General features: G+C 55.9%; 1 protein-coding gene across 1 annotated transcript; it reads right to left on the reverse strand.

Moving 5' to 3' along the window:
- Nucleotides 1-37: 37 nt before the first annotated feature.
- SLC48A1 (solute carrier family 48 member 1) lies at nt 38-8,459 on the reverse strand. The gene is made up of 3 exons (XM_072798202.1): nt 8,181-8,459; nt 1,796-1,963; nt 38-1,246 (listed from the first exon to the last, which is right to left on the reverse strand). The coding sequence occupies exons 1-3, from the start codon at nt 8,314-8,316 to the stop codon at nt 1,110-1,112; spliced, it is 441 nt and encodes a 146-aa protein (XP_072654303.1). The 5' UTR covers nt 8,317-8,459; the 3' UTR covers nt 38-1,109.
- Between the last annotated feature and the right edge of the window lie 12,477 nt (nt 8,460-20,936).

Below are 20,936 nucleotides of genomic sequence, written 5' to 3' on the forward strand. Positions count from 1 at the left end.
ACAAGATTCCCACCCCCCAAGGAACCACCAGAGGCTGTCTGGTACAAATGGCCGCTGTATTTCTGCTAAAGTGACAGTGACACAGATAAGGCAAAGAGCTGAAGGGCAGGACACATCAGGTGGGAAGAGGGTAGACCGTGCAAAATGGCAACCTAACGTAAAAAGGTAACAATAGCTCCCTCCCTCCCGAGTTAGGTGAGCCCTTGTGCCAGATGGCAGAAAAGCAGATTTTTGTCCTGCGGAAGGGAGATTTAAAAAGATGAAAGCTCTAGGCGGAGGGCAGTGAGCAGGGGAGCGGGGGGACGTCTCGGGGCCAGGGGTGATGCATGTGAGAAGTGACAGAAATGTAGGGCTGGAGGTACACGGGCACGGATTTGCGGGTTTCCTGCCAGCCTGCACCATGGTGGGGGGCAGGGCACCTTCCCCAGACGTTCAGTCTGGCTTCATTCAGGGAGTCCCGCTTTGTTTGGGGTGTGTGGTGTGTGTGTGTAAAAGAGAGGGCTTGGGGATGCTGAAGGAGATGACCGGCTCTAGCACACTCACGGGAGACCCGCTCTGGGAGGGGACACTACACTCTCCACTCCGGTCCCCAGGCCTCGGGGAAAAGAGAGCCAAGTGTTGCCATCCCTGGGACTGAGGAGTTAAGCTATCCGGCCCTCAAAGGACAATGGGATGGGGGGTTGGGGTCGGGGCTGAGAGGTCTCTACTTGAACTGACCTCCCAGGTTCTCAGCCTGGCCTGAGAGACAGCGCCCCCAGGCAGAGGTCAAGGCTCCCTGCCCTACCGCTTGACTCACTGCCCTGGCCCCGCTTGCTTTCTCACTGAGTGCTAAGAAAATAGATCCATCTGAAAAGGTCTAAAGCTGCCCTCCAGCCAGGCCGATGGGGAGCCGCGTGGCAGGAAGGACCCGTTTCCACCGCACCCGCGTGTCCCACACCGCGTGTCCCACAAAGGGGGCAGGACAGCTTCCTAGGAGACGGCAGTCCTCCTGCTGTGTTTCTTCTGCCGCAGATCTAGGGCCTCCGGGGGGGTGGCAGGCCTGCCCAGTACCTCAGAGGCCGAGTCCAGGTCCTGAGGACCCCCAGGGGACAGAAGCCTCACCCCTTGGGTCAGAAATCGCTGAGGATGCTGATGTCGGCGAAGTCAGCCCGGTAGCGGTGGGCGTAAAGGCTCAGCAGGAAGGCCCACTTGAAGGAAATGAAGCTCCAGACGCAGGAGAGGTAGTAGCTGTTGGGGTCTGTGAGGCCTGCAGGGGAGAGGAACCCCACGGTGACTTGAGCCGGCTTTGCCCTGGACCCCTGCCACCAGGCCGCAAGCCCAGGGCCACCCCTCCCCACAACCTCCAGGAGAGGTGGCCCGCGCTAGCCAGTTTTAGGGCCTTTGGGGTTTGCAGGCAGGAGGCCATGGGGACGAGGGAAGGTCAGGGCTGGCCAGTGACAGGCCTGGATGGGCGCTCGGCCCTGGGTTACCCAGCGCCCCTGCACCCTGCTTCCAGCCCTAGACTCCTGGGGCCCGGAGGGCCTTTGCCCACTTGCTGGCCGCAGCCACCAGGGGGCGCTCCCACCCCAGAGCCGGGCTCGAGGACTCCCCCCAGGGGCTCTATCCAGGACACCCCTGCCTGCTGACCTGCAGAGGACACCGGGTTCCCCGAGCCCTTTCCAACCCAGGGGGCTGGGTACTCATTACCCCCTCGGTGAGAACCCCCAGGCACGGGCCTCCCAAGTTCCTTGGACACAAGCTTTGGAACCAGGACGGGAATCCCAGGTGAACCCCCAAGTGCCCCAACAGCGCTCACTCTGGTGTCGGGTGACAGCCAGCACGAGGAAGGTGCAGAAGGTGGCCACGGACACGGCCGAGAAGAGGACGCCCACAAAGAAGAAGCCACGCAGTCCCTTGAGCCAGGTCCTCCAGTAATCCTGCATGTACATCACGTGCGTCACCAGCACCCACAGCGCCAGCACACCTGCCGGGGGACAGGCTGGTCAGCTGGGGGGGCCGCCCTTCCCCTCTCCCCCTCCCGCTGCCTTCAGCCCAGGGGCCTCAGGGGCCCCTGGGACCCTTGGGTCCCCGAGGCCAGGGCTGCTAGCTGACTAATGCTGAGATAAGGTGGCCTTCCACTCTCGCTGCTTCCTGACTGCGGAGTGGAGTGTTCTGGAGGCTACGCGGCCTCTGGCATCACAGCACTTGGAGGCAAATGCAGATAAGAGAATCTAGCTGTCTTCTGGTAAGCCAGATACTAAAGTGACTTGCAAAAATTGGGAAGCATGCCATTCTTCTCCCTCTTTTTTTTTTTGTCTTAAACATGACTATTTCTTACACGGGGATGTTATTTTATGCTAACGCAATGTTATTTTTTTTTATTTATTCATGAGCGACACAGAGAGAGAGAGAGGCAGAGACCCAGGCAGAGGGAGAAGCAGGCTCCATGCAGGGAGCCCCATGTGGGACTCAATCCTGAGAATCCAGGATCACACCCTGACCCGAAGGCAGGTGCTCAACCCCTGAGCCACTCAGGTGTCCTGCAATGTTATTTTCAATATTTACTTTGGAATGCTTGACAATGTTCTGGGTCTTAATTTCTAGTGTGGTACAGATCAATAGATATAACCCACATCAACAAAATTTCCTTGGGGCTTCACTACTTTCCAGGGGTGTAAAGAGGTCCTGACATGGGAAGGTCTGGGCATCACGGCAGCCAGCCTGCTTCCCAGGACCTGCGCCCACCTACCGAGGGCCCAGAGGTGGGAAGCGGCGGCCTCCCGGGATGCTCCGGTTCTACGTGGCCCTCAGGGGCCTGGGGCTGAACTCTTGGCCAGCGGGGCCCTTTCAGAACCCCACAGACTGGTCTTGCAGAGTGAAGAGGCCCAGAACTGAGACCCCCAAGGCCACCCAGCACCCAAGTGGCCTTGCTCGTCACCTGACCCCATGTCACTCCTTCCAGTTTTAAGAGAGGGCAAACCAGACGCCCCCCGCCTCTCCAGGGTCTGCCCTCTGGGCCTGGCCGGGCACTTCCCCTACAAAGCCAGCTGCCACTCAGCCAGTACAATGATGCCCTCTGTGCCAGGCTGTGCCTGCCGGCACGGCCCCAAGAATAGAACAAATACCAGTCCCATTGGCAAGGGTCCGGAGCAGGGCCACAGGGTCCCAGCAAGGGAGGAATGAGGAAAGAGGCAGGGCCAGCTGCAAGTGGTCTACGTGTGGGGGGGCTACACGGGCTGCTGGATCCCAGGAATCAGGAGATGTCTCAAAGAGGCAGCTGCAGAGTGGCTGGGTGGCTCGGTCAGTTAAACGTCTGCCTTCGGCTCAGGTCATGACCCCGGGGCCCTGGGATCAAGCCGAGCCAGGCTCCCTGTTCAGCAGGGAGCCTGCTTCTCCCTCTGCCTGCCACTCCACCTGCTTTCTCTGTCAAATAAATAAATAATTTTTTTTTTAAAGGCAGCCACACACACTAAACGCAGCGTAGCATATGTGCATAGCAAGGGTGGATATCTGGATGGGGAAAGTGGTTTTCTTGGGCAAGGGAAAGACGGAAGGAAAGTAGATGGGAGATTGGCGGTGGGAGAGTGCTCTGACTGAATCTGTGAGTTTATTTCTTAGGCCAGGTGCTAAGTATAAGGGAGTTCATTAAATCACCTGTCCTTTTTTATATGCCCCAAATACTTCTTTCCTTTCCTTTTTCTTTTCTTTCTTTCTTTTTTTTTTTCTTTTCTTTTTTTTTTTTTTTTTTCCCAGTTAGGAGGGAAAAAGAGGTTGGGTGGGCGGCATTATCACAGAACCCTGCTCTGGCTATCAGCTCAGAAGCTGTCACAATTTGGGCGGCCTGGCACAGGACCGTGAGCCACGGGACTATGAGCCAGGAAGTCTGGGGCCTGGCACAGCTGTGCTGCTCGTGACCTCTTACAACCTTAGTGCTTCCACTTCTAGAAATGGGTGAGCCCAAGGGTCCTGCCAGCCTGGAAACGTGACCACCTCAGGGGTTCCCCGCTAGCGAGGGTTCGGGCCCTCCCAGGCCCAGGCCCCATCCCACCCTGTTGGACCCATACTCTCCAGGCTTTGCCCGTCCCCACCCCAACTTTCTGCGGGTCAGGGGCCTGGAACCTGGGTCCCTCCACCCCTGAGGTCAGGGTGAGCCAGAACAAGCATCTCCATCCCTGCCTAGACAGGAAGCTGGAGGTGGACAGAGTTATAATCTCACGGCTTCCGCTTATATCTTCTACGACCCGGAGCATGTGGCAGCGGCCCTTCTCAGAAGCATTTCCCAAACCCCCCACATGCATCCTAAGTGCTCATCTGGGCATTCTGTTTGGGTTCTTAAAGGGCCCTAGGAAGAAGGCATATTGTTCTGAGCGCGTCCGAGGAACAGTTGGATGGGCATCTGCCTGGGATGGCTCCACGTGCCCCGTCTCCCCAGTTGGCCATGGAGGGCTGGGGGACATGAGCTCTGGGATCCTTTACCGCTCCAAGATTCTGGAGCCAGCTTAGGAGAACACTAAGGAGGTCAGAGTAATTCCTCTGTGACTCAGCAATTTCTGGGTTAGGAAATGCTGAAATAGGGGCCTGCGCAAATGCCACATGTTAGTCCACTGGCCGTGCTGCAGCTGTGCCCCCAGGCCCTCCCGCCCCGGGCGTACACCCACGTACCAGGAAAAGGGAGATGGCCATTTTGGGGGTTCCACATACCAGTTCTTCGTTAATAAGCAGGCACAACCTTAACCACCTCTCACTTCCCCTGTGCACAGGCCTTGCCTCCAGATAAACACAAGCCACTTCTGGAAGCAGGCCAGTTCCCACCGGCCTGGGCTCCCACCGCCTTCCTTCGAACAGGGACCTCCCCACAGGTGGTCGGTGAAGGAGCAGGAGCCCCAGCTGGTCCCCTCCCACACCTCACTCCAGAAGCAACGGTGTCGGGATCCCTGGGTGGTGCAGGGGTTTGGCGCCTGCCTTTGGCCCAGGGTGCGATCCTGGAGACCCAGGATCGAATCCCACATCGGGCTCCCGGTGCATGGAGCCTGCTTCTCCCTCTGCCTGTGTCTCTGCCTCTCTCTCTCTCTCTCTCTCTCTCTCTCTCTCTCTGTGACTATCATAAATAAATAAATAAATAAAATTAAAAAAAAAAAAGAAGCAACGGTGTCTCAGCTTCGCTCTCTTCCTACGACACGCTGGGCTATTCAGGGCAGAATGGACAGCTCCGCAGGCCCACCTGGCTGCATGGCCACGCCAGCCCTCACCCCACCCACCCCACCGCTTCGGTGGGCTCGCAGCTGGCAGACCAAGGGCAAGGACGGAGCAGAGTTGGTCGGTGAGCGTCTCACCAGTGGCTGGGTTGGAGGTGAGGAGCCGGGGAGGGGCCAGAGGAGCCCACAGAGACACTCAGACAAGTGGAACCCTGGTCCAGGGCCCCACTCTGTTCTTGAACCCCTGCCCTCTACACCAGCCCTGGGGAAAAGCAAGGCCCGGAGCCCCAGGACCCCTCTCCCTCCCAGAGGGAGAACACAAAGCCATTTAGGCCTCTGGGGCAAATTCTCTATTCTTTCCGGGATGCCTTGGTGACTCAGTGGTTGAGCATCTGCCTTTGGTTCAGGTGGTGATTCTGGGGTCCCGGGATCGAGTCCCACATCGGGCTCCCCACTGGGATGTTGCTTCTCCTTATGTCTCTGCCTCTCTCTGTGTCTCATGAATAAATAAATAAAACTAAACATTTTTTTCTATTCTTTCCACCTTTCTTTGGTCTACTAGATCTGGAGCGAGAGTCCGTGTTTCCCCAGGATTCCCACAGCAAAACTATTTTCTCTGCAAGTGGCTTTCCTCCAAACCAGACACCCATGAGGATGGGAGACAGTAGGTCTCCACCCAGGAACACTCTTCCCATTGGCCCCAGGGACCCCAGGGACTCCAGGGCTGACCCTGCCTCAGAAACCAGCATCCCATCCGCCCCTGCCTCATTTGCAGGGGAGAAGGAGCATGCTGGGGCTGGCTTCTGGTGACTCAGCAGCTTCTGGGCTGGAAAGTGCCAAGTCAGAAGTGGGGTGCTCACAAGTCAGTAAATCTGCTGATGCTTCACCCCTAAAAGAGGAAGGAGGCTGCCTGGCTACAGACTTTCCCAGAACCCACTCAGGGTGGAGAGGGCCCGTGGCTCTGACCTGGCCACCCCTCCGCCCGCCCGCTGCACCACCACCACCAAGTGGCTTTGCTCTTCCATTGCCACCTCCTGGTTGTCTGGAAGGCCAGACTGTCAGGGAGGCGTCAGGACCCTGCTTCAGCTGCTTGCTGCCCTCACACCTCTCCCTGCAGGTGGCTGGGTGGGCCTCAGGGGCTAAGCGAAGCCTTCGGGGAGGAAGAGAGAGCAGAGTCTGGGTCAGAAGGAAAGCTCATACTCCCTGGAGCCCAAGGTACAGGGCCTTTACCACAGCCTCCTAGGAGGCAGCTGTGGGATGAACGCCGCAGAGCGTTCTAGACTCACTACTGCCAACTTGGAGGGGCTCTCCGAGATCATCTCTTTCAATGGTATCTCCTCCCGCTCCTTACAGCGAGGAGGAAACTGAGGCCCGGGAGGCATGGACGTGCTCAAGGTCGCGTGGCTAGGAAGGGCTCAGCTCTACCCGGCCAGACTCAAACACACCAGCTCTGATCCCAGATCCCAGGGACGGCCTTCCCTCCTCGGCCGCAACCAGTCCCTTCCTCTCAGGCGGCAGTACAGCCACAGGACGTGGCCTGAAGACGCGGCCTTCCCAACAGAAAGCAGCAGGGCCTACGGGACTACAACACAAAGCCGCAAGGAGAGACCCCTGAGGAGCACAGTAGCAGCAGGGGGTGCGGGGACCCCTGAGGAGCACAGTAGCAGCAGGGGGTGCGGGGACAGGGGACCAGGGGTCTGTAGATATCGGAGCAACCCTGGGCTGGCTGTCTCCAGGGAGGACAGGAACCCACAGGTGGGGGGGGCAGGAGAGCATCCCAGCCAGGGTGCCCCCCAAGGTCTCTGGTGTTGCTCAGACTGTGGCTATGCACACCCCTCTTTTAAGAGAAATGCCACCTCCCATTCCTTCTTTACCCAGGGAAGGCACTCAGGAGGCTTGGGGGCTATGAGGAAATCCAGTTATTTTCAGCGAGTCCATTTAGGGCTTCTTTTGGGCAGAGGATTTTTTGTAATGGAATGGGATCTCCATATGTACAAGTAATACCCTTGCATGTATTTTTTCCCAAAGTTCTTTTCCCACGCATGTTATTTCAGGTAGCTGTGTAACCCTGGGCAAGCCATTTATTTACTCTAACCCTCAGTTTAATGCCTTATCCGTGAAATGGGCACGACAATAATGCCTACTGCTTAGGACCCGTGCAAAGATGAAATAAGATGATGGAAATAAGATGATGATGACACACAGAAAGTATTAGGGGGGAAAATGCTAGCGAGTAGGAATAATGTTTTGTCTTCACCCGATTCTACAACACAGAGAGGCCCATGGGTGCCCGAAGGTGCACAGTGAAGACACAGCATCGGGGAGGACCCCGCCTCAGGCAGCACCCTGGCGCTCTCTCACTCTAGCACTTGCCTCCCTTTGCGCTCCCCCCCTTTTTTTTAAAAATAAGATTTTATTTATTTATTCATGAGAGACACAGAGAGAGAGAGAAAGAGAGAGAGAGGCAGAGACACAGGCAGAAGGGGAAGCAGGTTCCCTGATGTGGGACTCCATCCCCGGGGGACTCGATGCTGGGGGACTCGATCCCGGGGGACTCGATCCCAGGTCTCCGGGATCACGCCCTGAGCCAAAGGCAGCCGCTGTACGGCTGAGCCACCCCGGCGGCCCCCCTGTGCCCCTTGAAGCCCAGACGGGGCAGCGCGCGCTGGTCCCGCACACCTGGGCCGGGAGCCCCCTGGGCCGGGCGCAAGGGGCACCGACGCGGGGGTGGGGGTGAGGGTGCCCGGGTAGGCGGGCTCCGCAGGGCCTCGGCAGGGGGTGGGTCCCGCCCTCCTCCCCGGGGACCCCCGGCCCCCCGGCCCTCCGGCCCCCGGGGGAGGGCGCTCGCGGCGCCGAGGTGCCCGGGCACAGGCGCGGTGCGGCGGGCGCGGGGAGGACGCGGTCGCGGGGCGGGCACTCGCGCGGGGCCTGCGCTGCCCACGGGCGGCCTGGGGCCAGCAGCACCCCCACCCCGCGCCCCGGGCCCCGCGCACGCGCCCCGGGTACCTGCGAGCCCCCCCATGGCCGCGGTGCCCGGCTGCCTGTACAGCACGGTCCAGACGAGGAAGATGGAGAAGCCGGCCGCGGAGCTGAGGCCGGAGTAGGCGGCGCGGAGGCCGAGCTGCAGGCGGGACGGGGCCATGGGGCCGCGGGCGCCGGGCGGAGGGCGAGCGCCGCGGGGTCGCAGGTGCAGGGCGGGCGGGAGCCGGAGCGGGAGCCGGAGCCGGAGCCGGAGCCGGAGCCGGAGCCGGAGCCGGAGCCCGAGCCCGAGCCGGGAGCCGCCGCCGGCCCGCGCTCCGCTCCGCCCCGCGCCCGCCCCCGCCCGCCCCCCGCGCCGCCTGCACAGCGCCCTCCCCGGCCGGAGGCCGCCCGCCGCCCGCCCGAGGGCCGAGGTGACCTCCCGGGGCCGCCGCGCCGTCCGGGATGGGGAGGGGCGGGGGGGTCCCTCGCAAAAAAAAAAAAAAAAAAAAGCAGGTTCGGGGGCGCATCCCCAGACTTACCGGGTCACGACCTTCGGGGCTGGGCGGGGCCCGGAAACCGATATACACACGAGCCACTTGCGGCCCCGGTGACTTGAAAATGTTTCTCTTTGAATACGATTCTCGTTTAAAATGTAAATTTCTCGGGGGCACCGGGGTGGCTCGGCGGTTGAGCACCTGCCTTCGGCTCAGGGCGTGACCCTGGAGACCCGGGATCGGTCCCGCGTCGGGCTCCCTGCAGGGAGCCTGCTTCTCCCTTTGCCTGTGTCTCTGCCTCTCTCTCTGGGTCTCCCATGAATACATAAATAAAATCTTAAATAATAATAATAAAACTTAAATTTCTCGATATAAAAATTAGGAAGCACGCAAGTACACAGCGAATAGGGTTCCTGCCACCCTGCGCCCACCCACCAGATTCCCTCCCCCAGACTTTTTTTTTTTTAATTTTTTTTTTTTTTTATGATAGTCACAGAGAGAGAGAGAGAGAGAGAGGCAGAGACACAGGCAGAGGGAGAGGCAGGCTCCATGCACCGCGAGCCTGACGTGGGACTCGATCCCGGGTCTCCAGGATCGCGCCCTGGGCCAAAGGCAGGCGCTAAACCGCTGCGCCACCCAGGGATCCCCCCTCCCCCAGACTTTACAGGCGCATCTCCGAGGATCCTTCCCACTGACCGATGTTTGAGAACCCCTGCGCTGAGACCACCCCCGCGGAACCTCAAACACCTCTTCCACGCGGACACCTTCCCCTTCCTTCCCGGCCTATACCCTTCATCCCCCACCCCAAATCCCTACCAACCACCTGCCCCACTCTCAGAATCTATAGCAGGAGTATATTGAGCTTCCTCTGTGAGCCCAGCTTCATACCCGGAGCTGAGAGGGAAAATCAAACAGAACACAGAGCCCTCAAGCACCTGTAATCTAGTGGGGGGGGGGGGGGTCCATCACATACCTGCACAAAATAGGTAGCCAGTCTCTGTATCAGTTTCCTTTTGCTGCTGTAACAATCACCACGAATCTAATGGCTTAAAGCAACACCTATTTATTATCCCGCAGTTCTGCGGATCAAGGTCCAACAGTGGGTCTCACTGGGCTTAAATCAAGGAGATGGCAAGGCTGCCTTGCTTCTGGGGGGCTGGAGGGGAGAGTCTATTTCCTTGCCTTTTTCCAGCTTCTATAACCACCCACATTCCTGGACTCATGGCCCTCTTCCTTCATCTTCAAAGCTAACAATCACATTACTCTGACCTCTGCTACTGTTGTCACCTCTTCTCTACTGATGATTCCATTGCCTCCCTCTTCCCTCGTAAGGACCCTCGCAACTGAGGATCTGGATCATTTGGGACACCTGGGTGGCTCAGTTGTTTAAGTGTCCGACTCTTAGTTTTGGCTCAGGTTATGATCTCAGGGTCTTGAGATTAAGTCCCTGAATGGGGCTCCATGCTTGAGATCCTCTCTCCCTGCCTCTCCCTTTCAAGAATTCTCCGTCTCATGAATAAATACATAAAATCTTCTTTAAAAAAAGATTTTATTTATTTATAAAAAAGATTTTATGTATTTATTCGAGAGACAAACAGAGAGAGAGAGGCAGAGACACAGGCAGAGGGAGAAGCAGACTCCATGCAGGGAGCCCAATGTGGGACTTGATCCCAGGACTCCAGGATCACGCCCTGGGCCAAAGGCAGGCGCTAAACTGCTGCGCCACCCAGGGATCCCCAAGAAATAAAAAAAATCTTTAAAAAAAAAAAAAAACCCTGGAAAATCCAAGCTAATTTTTCCACCTCAAGATCTTTAACTTAATCACATCAGCAAAACCTCTTTTGCCATGTAAAGTAACATATTCACAAATTTTGGAGACAAGGATATGGACATTTTAGGGAAGCACTATCACAGAATGTAAACTCTGAAAGGACTGTACCACTTTGGTTCACATGAACCCCTTAGAAACGTGCCTCGTACCTTGTAGCCCCTTAATGAACATTGTTGGATAGATGAAGGCGGTGAATGAGAGGTAAGCATTAAATAATGACAAAGGTGATCGTCATTAGAAGTCCGAGCAGGGCATGATGGGTTGCCCAAGGAGGGTTGTAAACCGGTGTAATCCACACTTGCCTTACTTTAGAATAGTCAGGGAGCTTCTTAAAAAAAAGAGAAAAGAAAAAAAAAAATAAGAAAGACCCCAGACTCCACCCATGGCTTATTAAATTTGAATTTTGGAAGTGTATTATTTAATGAGAAGTAATTTTCATGTGATGAGCTCAGCACTCAGGCCTTCTTTAGAAGCCAGTGATGCAATCAGAAAAGGGAGTGAGCCCCATGGTCCAGAGCCCAGTGCCACGGATGGCTTCAGTGCTGCTGGCTGGGCTAACACTCCAGGTGGTGGGAACAGCATGTGTGCGGCCCAGAGGGAAGAAATAACATGGCAGATTAGGGGAAACTGTAAATAGTTTGTGGTCTGTGGGTGGAGTGGTAGGTTCCAAAGTTAAAAATGTTCTGAACATAAAGGGCCTTTGTGCTCTGCTAAGGGGAGGGGAATAAGGGCTCTGCATTCTAGAAATGTGGCCAGGGTAATAGCCTGAGGATGCGCTGCCTGAGAAAAGACTAGAAGCAGAGAGCTCATTCGGACGAGTCCATGCACTCGCTGGGCCTTAGTGATCTCATCTGCAAAATGGGTACAGCAAGGATAGCTACTTCATGTGTTGCGACAAGGACTCAGTGCTTAAAAGAGTGCCTGGCACATAGTAGGTACTCAGCTGGTATGATTAGCTGCAGCAGTACAGCTGCCGTGGCAAGAGACGCAGGGGGGCTGAAAGGTGGTTGAGGCTGAGAGAGTGAGAATGGAAAAAAAGGGGGATCCCTGGGTGGCCCAGCAGTTTGGCACCTGCCTTGGGCCCAGGGTGTGATCCTGGGGTCCCGGGATCGAGTCCCACGTCAGGCTCCCTGCATGGAGCCTGCTTCTCCCTCTACCTGTGACTCTGCCTTTCTCTCTCTCTCTCTCTCTCTCTCTCTGTATCTCTCATGAATAAATGAATAAAATCTTAAAAAAGAGAGAGAGAGAATAGAAAAAAAGGAACGGAACCGACAAATATTGCAGTTATTTGAACCTTAAAGGTTATATAGGAATTACTTAACTGGGCAGACAGAAACGAGGAGAGTGAAGATATTATGAGTGAACATAGGGGGAGGACTGAGCAAATGCGTGACTGTGCAGTAGGAGATCGTGCAAGAAATTAATGAGACTAACTGTAGCTGGCCTGGGTCGTAGGAAAACGTTAAGGGCAGGCTGAACTTTCTTCTTGGTTGTAGAGGCAATATGGAGCTGTTGAAAGCCTTTACACTCCGATGGGGTCACCACTTATTGTGTGACCCCCAGCGGGTTCTCGTAACTCACCAGAAATTTTCTGACTTTCTGCCAAGAAAATACTCCAGGTCTGTGCTCTCCAAAATGGTAGCTACTACACACATGTGGCTCCTGAGTGCTTGGTATGAGGCTAGTGTGACGGAGGAGCTGAGTGTTTAATTGTTTTTCATTTTAATTGAAATGGCCCCCCTGTGGCTAGTGGCTCCTGCGATGGCCCAGGAGGCTCGTGGCCCCTGTTGCTCTGTCTGGATAATGGGAAGGATGGTGATAGCTTGTAGGCTTGTTGTAACCATTTGGATAGATTGACATACTGCAGTGAGAGCACTCAACACAGTAACCCCACAAGGTATTTTCACTGTTCTTAAGACTGTTGTTGTTGTCCTCATTGAACAGGAGTAGCATGACATAAGCCAGGTCATAGGAAGACTATTGAGACTGTGATATCCAGGTTAGATTTGACGGGACAAGAAAATTGTAGAAGAGGGACGCCTGGAGGTTCTCAGCGGTTGAGCACCTCCCTTGGGCTCAGGGCATGATCCCGGGGTCCCAGGAATCGAGGCCTGCATGGGGCTCCCTGCAGGGAGCCAGCTTCTCTCTCTGCCTCTCTCTCTGTGTCTCTCAGGAATAAATAAATAAAATCTTTTTTTTTTTTTTTTTTTTTTTAAGGAAAATTGTAGAAGAGAGAGCACCCACGAGACTGTTTCAGTGGTAAGGTGTGAGATAACTAAGATCCTGTCTGGAGAAAGATCATGACAATGGGAAAGAATGGGAGGATTCTTTGTGTTCTGCACAACATGTGAGTGTGCCCACATATACACGTCCTCCCACATCAGCTGTCTTTCCGAAGTGCTTTCAGAGAGCATGCTCCCATCCCAAGCCAACACAGACATCACTGCCCACTCCCCCCACAAGACAGATTGGCACTGCCCCTGCTCACTAATGCTCACCATTAGGGACTCTTCTTCTGGCACATTACCCACTAAATTTGCACTTGGAACACGACCCAGTGTCCTTGCAGTCAAACTGATGCCATGGGATTGAGCTCTGGACAATGGAATGGAATCAACGCAAAAGCAATGCGTTTCCAGGCTGGACCTATAAAAATCTTCCATGCGTCCTCAATTCCCTATTTCCATCCTGTCATGATTTAGGAGACCACATGTCTTTGTTTTTTGGGGTTTTTGTTGTTGTTGTTGTTAAAGATTTTATTTATTTATTCATGAGAGACAGAGAGAGAGGAAGAGACACAGGCAGAGGGAGAAGCAGGCTTCCTGCGGGGATCCCGAGGTGGGACCCTGGAATCACACCCTCAGCTCAACCGCTGAGCCATCCAGGAGTCCCATGAGGTCACATGTTGAAGATGGCAGCACTACATGATGGAAGGAGCCTGGGACCCCTGAATGAATGAATGAATGAATGAATGAATGAATGAAACAAAACCACTCTGTCCTCCTGGAGTGAAAAATGCAAACTTTGTTGTGCTAAAAACCCCTGAGATTTGCAGGTTGTATGTTACAGCTAACCTGATTACCCTAAGACACCATCCCTCATCCCAATTCAGCTCACGTAAACATATCCCATGTGGCTGACCCGCCTGAACTATCAATCCCTCAGGAGTCACTTTATTTTTATTTTCATTTTTTTAAAAGATTTTCTTTATTTATTCATGAGAGACACACAGAGAGAGGCAGAGACATAGGCAGAGGGAGAAGCAGTCCCCATATGGGACTCGATCTTGGGACCTGGGGGTCACGACCCAAGCTGAAGGCAGATGTTCAACCGCTGAGCCCCCCAGGCGCCCCAGGAATCACTTTTAAATTGGGCCCCACCAGCATGAAGACAGACTCTCCCTCTCACCTGCAGCGTCTTGCCTCCTAAGACATTCCTTCCTCGCTCCCCCAGAGCGGGCGCATTCCAGACACATATCTCCTCCGACAAAGCTGTATTCCAGTGGACTGAGTTTACTGGACTTGTCAGGGCTTCCTCCTCTCTGCTCCCTACTCCCACCCAGAGTGACCTCGCCTGCCCTCTGGGGCATGACCTTGCTTAGGGCTGTGTGGCATATGGCTCCAGGCCCAAACCCCAGCGTCATTTCTGAGTCCTCCCTTTCCTTCCTCCCCACTTCCAACTCCTTAGCAAGTCCATTGGGGCTGCCCTGTCCTTCTTCTCCTTCTCCCTGTCACCACCCTAGTCCAGCCACCGTCATCACCACCTGCCCATGCGAGGGTCTCCTAACTGGTCTTCCTCGGCTCCCCCTGCCCCCGAGTCAGCGGCTGGCACAATCTTTGAAAAATAACAAGCAGAACAAGGGGCTCCCCTGCTTACTCCCTCCGTGAGCTTCCCATCTCTCGTGGGGTGAACTGATTGGGGCCTCGCCAGCTCCAACTAGTCTGACCGTTCATTCCGATTCTGGCACACGGGACTTCTCTGTTTCTCGAATGTGTCAAGCTTGGTCCTGCCCCCGGGTTTGGGGGCTTTTTTTTTTTCTTTTAAAGATTTTATTTATTTATTCATGAGAGACACACACAGAGAGAGGCAGAGACACAGGCAGAGGGAGAAGCAGGCTCCTTGCAGGGAGCCCGACACGGGACTCGATCCTGGGACTCCAGGATCATGACACCCTGGGCCGAAGGCAGACGCTGTAAACTGCTGAGCCATCCAGGCGTCCCTTTGAGGGCCTTTTTGCCTGGAAATCAATCTCTTCTCTGAGTGCCCATAAGATTAATTCCTCGTCATCATTCAGCAGCTCAGACTGTACTTCCTCAGAGGCGCAGTGCTGTCCTTCTCGTCTCAAGCACAACCTGCCACACAGTTTGGTGTCTCTCATGACACCCATCACTGGGTGAAATTGTGTTCATTTATCCTTTAACCCCCACTCCTCCTAACCCTTGGGAATATAACCTTCATGAGGGCAGGGGCTTTACTTGTTAGGGATCAACTCCTCTGGCTTTGCCCAGGACAGTCCTGGTTTTACCACTAGAAGTTCCACATTCCAGGAAATCCCTGAGTCTAGGGCGAGCCGTGATAGTCACGTTATTGTCTGCCTTGACTGCTTCCATGTTCCCAGTACCCAGTCAACGGCCAGGTGCAGGGGGAGGAACTCCCTACAGATTTGTACAATAAATATAACCACGGCCTGCTGTCCATAAAGAATTCTTTGGTCCTACCTCTAGGGGGTAGCCTTTTCCAGCCTTCTCCAGCTTTCTCCACCCTCCAATCTCTGCCTTGAGACCCAGCTTTACAAGGTTGGGCAAAAAATATCCCGGGCTTGAATTTCGGTGGCTAGTTCCACAGGATTCTCCCCAGACATCACACGGGCCCTTTGCTCACGCCCAGCTCCCGTGGAGTTCAAGGCTGAGGATCCAGAATCGGATCATCCCCTCACTCCAGCCCTGCATCCTGCTACTTTGTCTTCCGCCCGAGGCCAGACAGACCAGAGCAGAAAGGCCTGTTCTAAGAGGAGGAGCCACCGAAGGGACAATCTGGCCCCATCATGAGCATCTCAGTTGTCCAGGGGGTAGGAAAACATGTTGAGTCGAGGACTCCCCAGAGGAGGTCACTTTGCACCCCTCCACCCCCCTGCCTCACCTGTCCCCCACCCCCCTTACTCCTCCCCAGGGCTGCGGCTGCTTTTTGCCCCTAGAAGGGGTTGTCTCTGCCTCTTAGGGTGAGAGTGAAACTGTTCTGAGTCTGCCTTTTCGGTGAGACCCCACTTCCTCTGCCTGCCCACTGACAGCCTAGGAGTCCACATAGTGGGCAGGGTGCCGTGTGAGAAGATGCTGAGCACAGGCAGCAGGTCTTTGAACTCAAGTGCTAAGTGAGTATCAGAGGCAGGGGGTGGGCAGGGGGAGTGTGTGTGTGATCACAGCCGCAGCCCTGTGCAGTAGAGCAGCGTGGGGCCCGGCGGGTGTCCTGGTGACCTCCATCTTCTGCCCTGAACCTTCAAGCACAGGTACCTACTCCAACTCTCTTTCCCTTTCCCCATGGGGTTGCTGTTGGCTGGGGGGTGGGGGTGGAGGTGGGGAGAAAGAGCCTGTACCTCACCTCCAAGGTGGACTTAGTCTCTGAGCTGTGGGGAGTGAGAGAGCTCTGGGGCTGAGGGCAAGGAGGGGAGGGTGCTGACGTTTCCTGCAGGACAAAGCCTGGCTCGGGGCGGTGGACAGCCTGTCTTTTTGATTCGAGTTTGGTGACCGGATTGATTAACTGAGGAAGTCATCACAGAGGCTTAATCGATACATGGGAGTCCTGCCCTGGTCCAGCTGCAAGGACACTGGATGAAGTAAAGGGATAAGAAACAGGCTGTCACCTGTGCCCAACCCAGAGCATGGGACCCAAGGATCTGAGGGTGCTTCCTGGAGGAAGGGAGGGGCGGGCTAGCAATGGCCCGCTGCAGGGTGAGGAGTGGAGTCAAGTCAAGACCTGGCTGGACAGGTACCAGGAAGAAAGACAGATCTGGGGGAGGCATGAGGGAGGTGGAAAAGGGCTCGTACAGGAGAGGGGGCAGTTCTTTTACCTCAAGAAACCTCTCTTGAGGACCTTTGGCTCACAAGGCCCGGACTGTGCAGGGCGTGCAGCCGTGAACAAAGCAGGGCCAGGGCCTGCCCTTCAGGAGCTCACATTCTCTCGGAGGAGGCATCACTAGTAATGACTAGGAAGTGGCTTGATGTCAGCTGTGGTGAGTGCTGGGTGTGCGGCCCTGCAGGCTGTGGGGCACCCTGGCAAGCACCTGCTTCCAGCTGAGGCCCGAGGAGGAGCCTGGGGCCTAGGGAGAACCAAAAGCATCAGGGGAGATTAAATCGGAATTCAGGCCTCTAGAAGCCTCTGTGGAATGAGAACAAAAACGCCAAGGGGGTTCCCTATACCTGCCCCCCACATCGTGTTTAGGTGCAGTACACCACCCTCCATTTCTCTGGACGTGAGGTCTCTAGAGGAGGAGGCGCCAAGCCCAAGAGCAGGAAGGACTTCCTGAGGCCCGGGGCCTGGCGCGGGAGGTCTGGGCGGCTGGTGCTGCCTCTCTATCCTGGTGGTGTAGACTGACACCAGGGGTGGAGGGAGCCACCCATGGCTCTCTCTCTCCGTCGGAAGTATAGACCCCTCTCTTTTCTGTTTCCCTCGCTGGACCCCATCTCTGTACCCTCCTCTGGGCTTTTACCGTGTGGTCTCAGGAGAGAGGACAAGGGGCGGCGGTTCTGGTGCTGGCAAGTCTTCGGACTCTTCAGCTTCTCCTCTGGCCCTAGCACTTCCTGACTGGGATTTGTGGGCAGGATTGAGGTCGGCTCTGAGGCTAGGAAGGGGTTCCCCACCCTGGCCTGCTTGCCCGATCACCCACATCTTTGGCCCTCCTCAGCCAGTGTTCTGGACGCAGAGAGAAGTGGGCATCTCACAAGCAGGGGCTGGAGCCCTCCTAGGAGCCCTCCCTCGGGCTCCTGCAGCTGCTCCAGCCAGGTGTCTAAATCGGGAGGGTCAAGTGCGTGCAGAGTCTGAGTCCTGAACAAAGGCCACAGGCCCAGGACAGGTTGGAAGATTGGAGCATTTGAGAGACTAGGCTTCTGGAAAGGCCGGGAATGTTGGGAAGAGGCAAGGGGGAGGAGGTGGCGTGGGTGGTCAGCCTCAAGGAAGGGCTAGGAGTGGGGTGGGCTGGGGCAGAGGCAAGTGTAGGCTGGAAGTTCTGACAGAGTGAGGGAGAAGGAGAGGCACCTGAGCCCGAGCCACAGTGGCTACAACTAGACTGGAGCTGCCACTTCTGAACACTGATCACTCAAGGTCAGATGCAGAGTCTCCTGGGTATTTGGAATACACACACACACACACACACACACACACACACACGGAGCCCTCGAGAAGCTGAACCTTGGGCGGAGAAAGCAGCTCCTACTTTATGCACATTCATAGAACAGCACATTTGCCTGCTAGGCAGGCCTGTTCCCTCCCACACAGCTCCAGACCTGCCCCTGCCTCTCCTCCTGCTCTCCCAGCCTCTCCTTACCCTCCGGCCACCACCGTCACCACCACCGCGGGCCTGCTCAGTGATTGTTTCCTTGCGTCTGTCACACATGACTAGCTTGAGCACCAGCCAGGAGAATGCGCCTCCAGGAACGCGTGGGGTCCCTGCCCTTGCCTCAGTCATCAGATCCCCACTGGTCCCCAGCCCCTGCCCGCCTTCCCTCCCAGCTTACCAACCTCCCCCACCTGGAGGAAGCAGGATCCCATTGCTCTTCTCCTTTGGTGGCCTCGCCACTGTCGAAGTGGCCCATGAGCAGCTGGCTCTGACCTGCTGGTCCTGGGAAGGTTTGGCTCTGTGCCCGTTAGCGTTCCAGCTCCCTGCCTCTGCCCCCCACCCCAGGAATGGGCAAGGGAGGAGGGGGCAGAGGAACTGAACTGGAACCACCCTCAGGGGAAGGTATCTGGGCAAGCACTGGAAGACTTTAAACCTTCCAGAGCCAGGAGGTAGAGCCCCCATGAGGGCACTGGGCTCAGTGGGCCAGCCATGGCCAACGTGGAATCCCAGAGATGCTGAGGGAGGCTACAGCAGGCCGGGGTTCCCAGGCAGAGCCCTTCCATCCTTTGGTTTCCAAGTTGGTCCTTTTCTGCAGTCCCACTGGAGGCCCCTTAGTTAAAGCTTCCTCTAACCTCCCACTGTCCCACCAACCAGCCACAAGACAGGGAACAGAGGAGGAGGTAGGGAAGCAGCGAGGAGGGAGGGAGATGGAACCAAATGCCTTGGAAGCTGGGCTACCGGGAGCTGGAAGAGCAGCCCCTCTCCCTCCCCTGGTCCCCAGGGTATAGGCCCTCCGTTGGTCACCAGCTGGTCTCCCACAGTTCACGTTCATTTTGTTTGCACCGTTAATCTTTACATCAGACGCTGTGCTGGGCAGGGAGGCCTGACCAGATGGGTGTGTTAAGCAGATAAAGAAAAATCCGCTTGGCCCTGTAGCCCTGCAGCCGGGGGTCTGCTCAGTTCTGGGTTCCTAGTTTTTTTTAAATTTTTTTTGGGGGGGAGTGTTCCTAGTTTTGAGCAGCGTTCCTGGCACTCCCATTCCTACAGCAGGATAGGCTGAGGAGGGCGAGGCCTAGAGCAGCAGCGGGGAGGCAGTAGCAAGAGGGGTGATGTGAGCCCAGCAGTCTGGCTGCCCAAGGTTGGCTCTACCAAATGCCCTTGCGCGGCTGTGGGCAGCTAACTTCACCTCTCTGTGCCTCAATGTCCTCACTTGCAAGAAGAGAGCGTTCTGGGATGAAGACTTGCAGTCTACAGAGTGACATAGCAACCCCCCCACCAACAGCAAGTGCTGGAAGAGGCCACCACTGCGCCCACCCACCCACCGCCCACCGAGGGCTGAATGTAACACATTATTCCTCCGTTGGCTCAACCGGAGCTGGTGGCTGATTGGATGTGGGGGAGAGATGGAGGGATCTAGCCGGTGGCCTAGGCTGCGGTGGGGCTCCTGGGGCAGGAGGAGGGAGTACAGACACGCCTACCTGAGAGGCGCCCAGTGAAGATCCAGGAAGCTGTGGGCCAGGCAAGTAGACAGCTCAGCAAAGAGGCCCTGTGGGCAGAAGAGAGCCAAGTCCAGGCCAGGGGCCCAGAAGCTCTCTCTACCCAGAGAGCTCATCGCGTGGGTAGACCATGTCAAGGGGCCCTGCACTTCAGCTTCCATCATCTGCCTCTCCCTCCGCTTCCCCCTGGAGCCTGTGCACCCAGTTATGGGGGAAAGGACTCTGGATATGGGTTTTTTCTCTTTCGTGGGAACTGTCCATGTATTTGAGAGGCAGGGTTGCAAAATGGCAAGCACATGAGACTCGTGATGGCTTGGGTAGAAGCATTCTCTGCTCTACATCTTCCTAGTTAGGGGACCTGGGGTCGGCCATCTGACCTTTCTGGTGTCTCAACTTCTGTCATCCGTGAAATGGGATGACAATAATACCTATCTGTAATGATTAAAAAAGTGAATGTATGTAAAGGATCAAGAGCAGGGCCTGATGCTGGGTAACTGTTATTATTTGTCTATCTTAACACGCCCCCAGGCATCTAATGACAGTCAGGACAGGGTGAAGGGTGCACCAGGGCAGGGCAAGATTGTTCCCCAGATGCCTCACCATCTGTCTTGGGGTGTCTTTCTCAGACACACTCCCCTTGTCCCCCACCACCTGCAGGCCTCTGCTCTGATTAAATATCTGTTGAGTGGCCATTCTGCTAGGCAGCCTTCACCCAGGAATCCTGAGCAAAACCCGGGGCCCATCATCTGCCTCGGTGGGAGGCAGGGGGCTTGCCTGCCGTAGTAAGAACAGGACAAGGGGGAGGTCCAATGCCTATGGTCCGCCCTGGCTGCCAGCGAACAGGCAATCACCTGGGCCATCCTCTCGGCCTCCCGGGAGAAGGGGAATGAGAAAGAGCCGTGAGAAAAGAAAGGCAAGGAAAAAATAGTGTTGAGAGAGAACACAGGTGGGGGGAAGGTGGGTTCGAGACACTTTGGTTTGCACTGATGTGAATGACTTTCTTTGGACGCTTGTACCTCCCACCCCAACCCCTGCACACACACTCAATTGCCCTTTCCATAGCTTTCTCTTTTGGGCATATGGTCCAGATTAGGAGAATGAATATGATGTAAAACAAGACAGGATAGCATGGTGGTTGAGTGGAGCCTGGCAACCCGGGTTGAAGCCCCAGCTCATCATTTGCTAGCTGGGTGACCTTGGCATGTCACTTAATACTTCTGAGCCTCAGCCTCCCCATCTATATAAAGTGGGAATAATGGCAGTGCTGCCTCACAGGGGAGCGAGGGGCAGCGATCACGAAACGCTTGGAACAGTGCCAGGCTCTTGTGGGCTACGGTGGCTTGCTGGGAGGTCTGCGGGCCCGCAGATGTCCTACTCCATTTCCCAGCTCCTTTTCCACCTGCCCAAGTAAGGGCAAGTATAAAGACGGAA

Source organism: Canis lupus, chromosome 25 (assembly GCF_048164855.1).
Source record: "Canis lupus baileyi chromosome 25, mCanLup2.hap1, whole genome shotgun sequence".
NCBI lineage: Eukaryota > Metazoa > Chordata > Mammalia > Carnivora > Canidae > Canis > Canis lupus.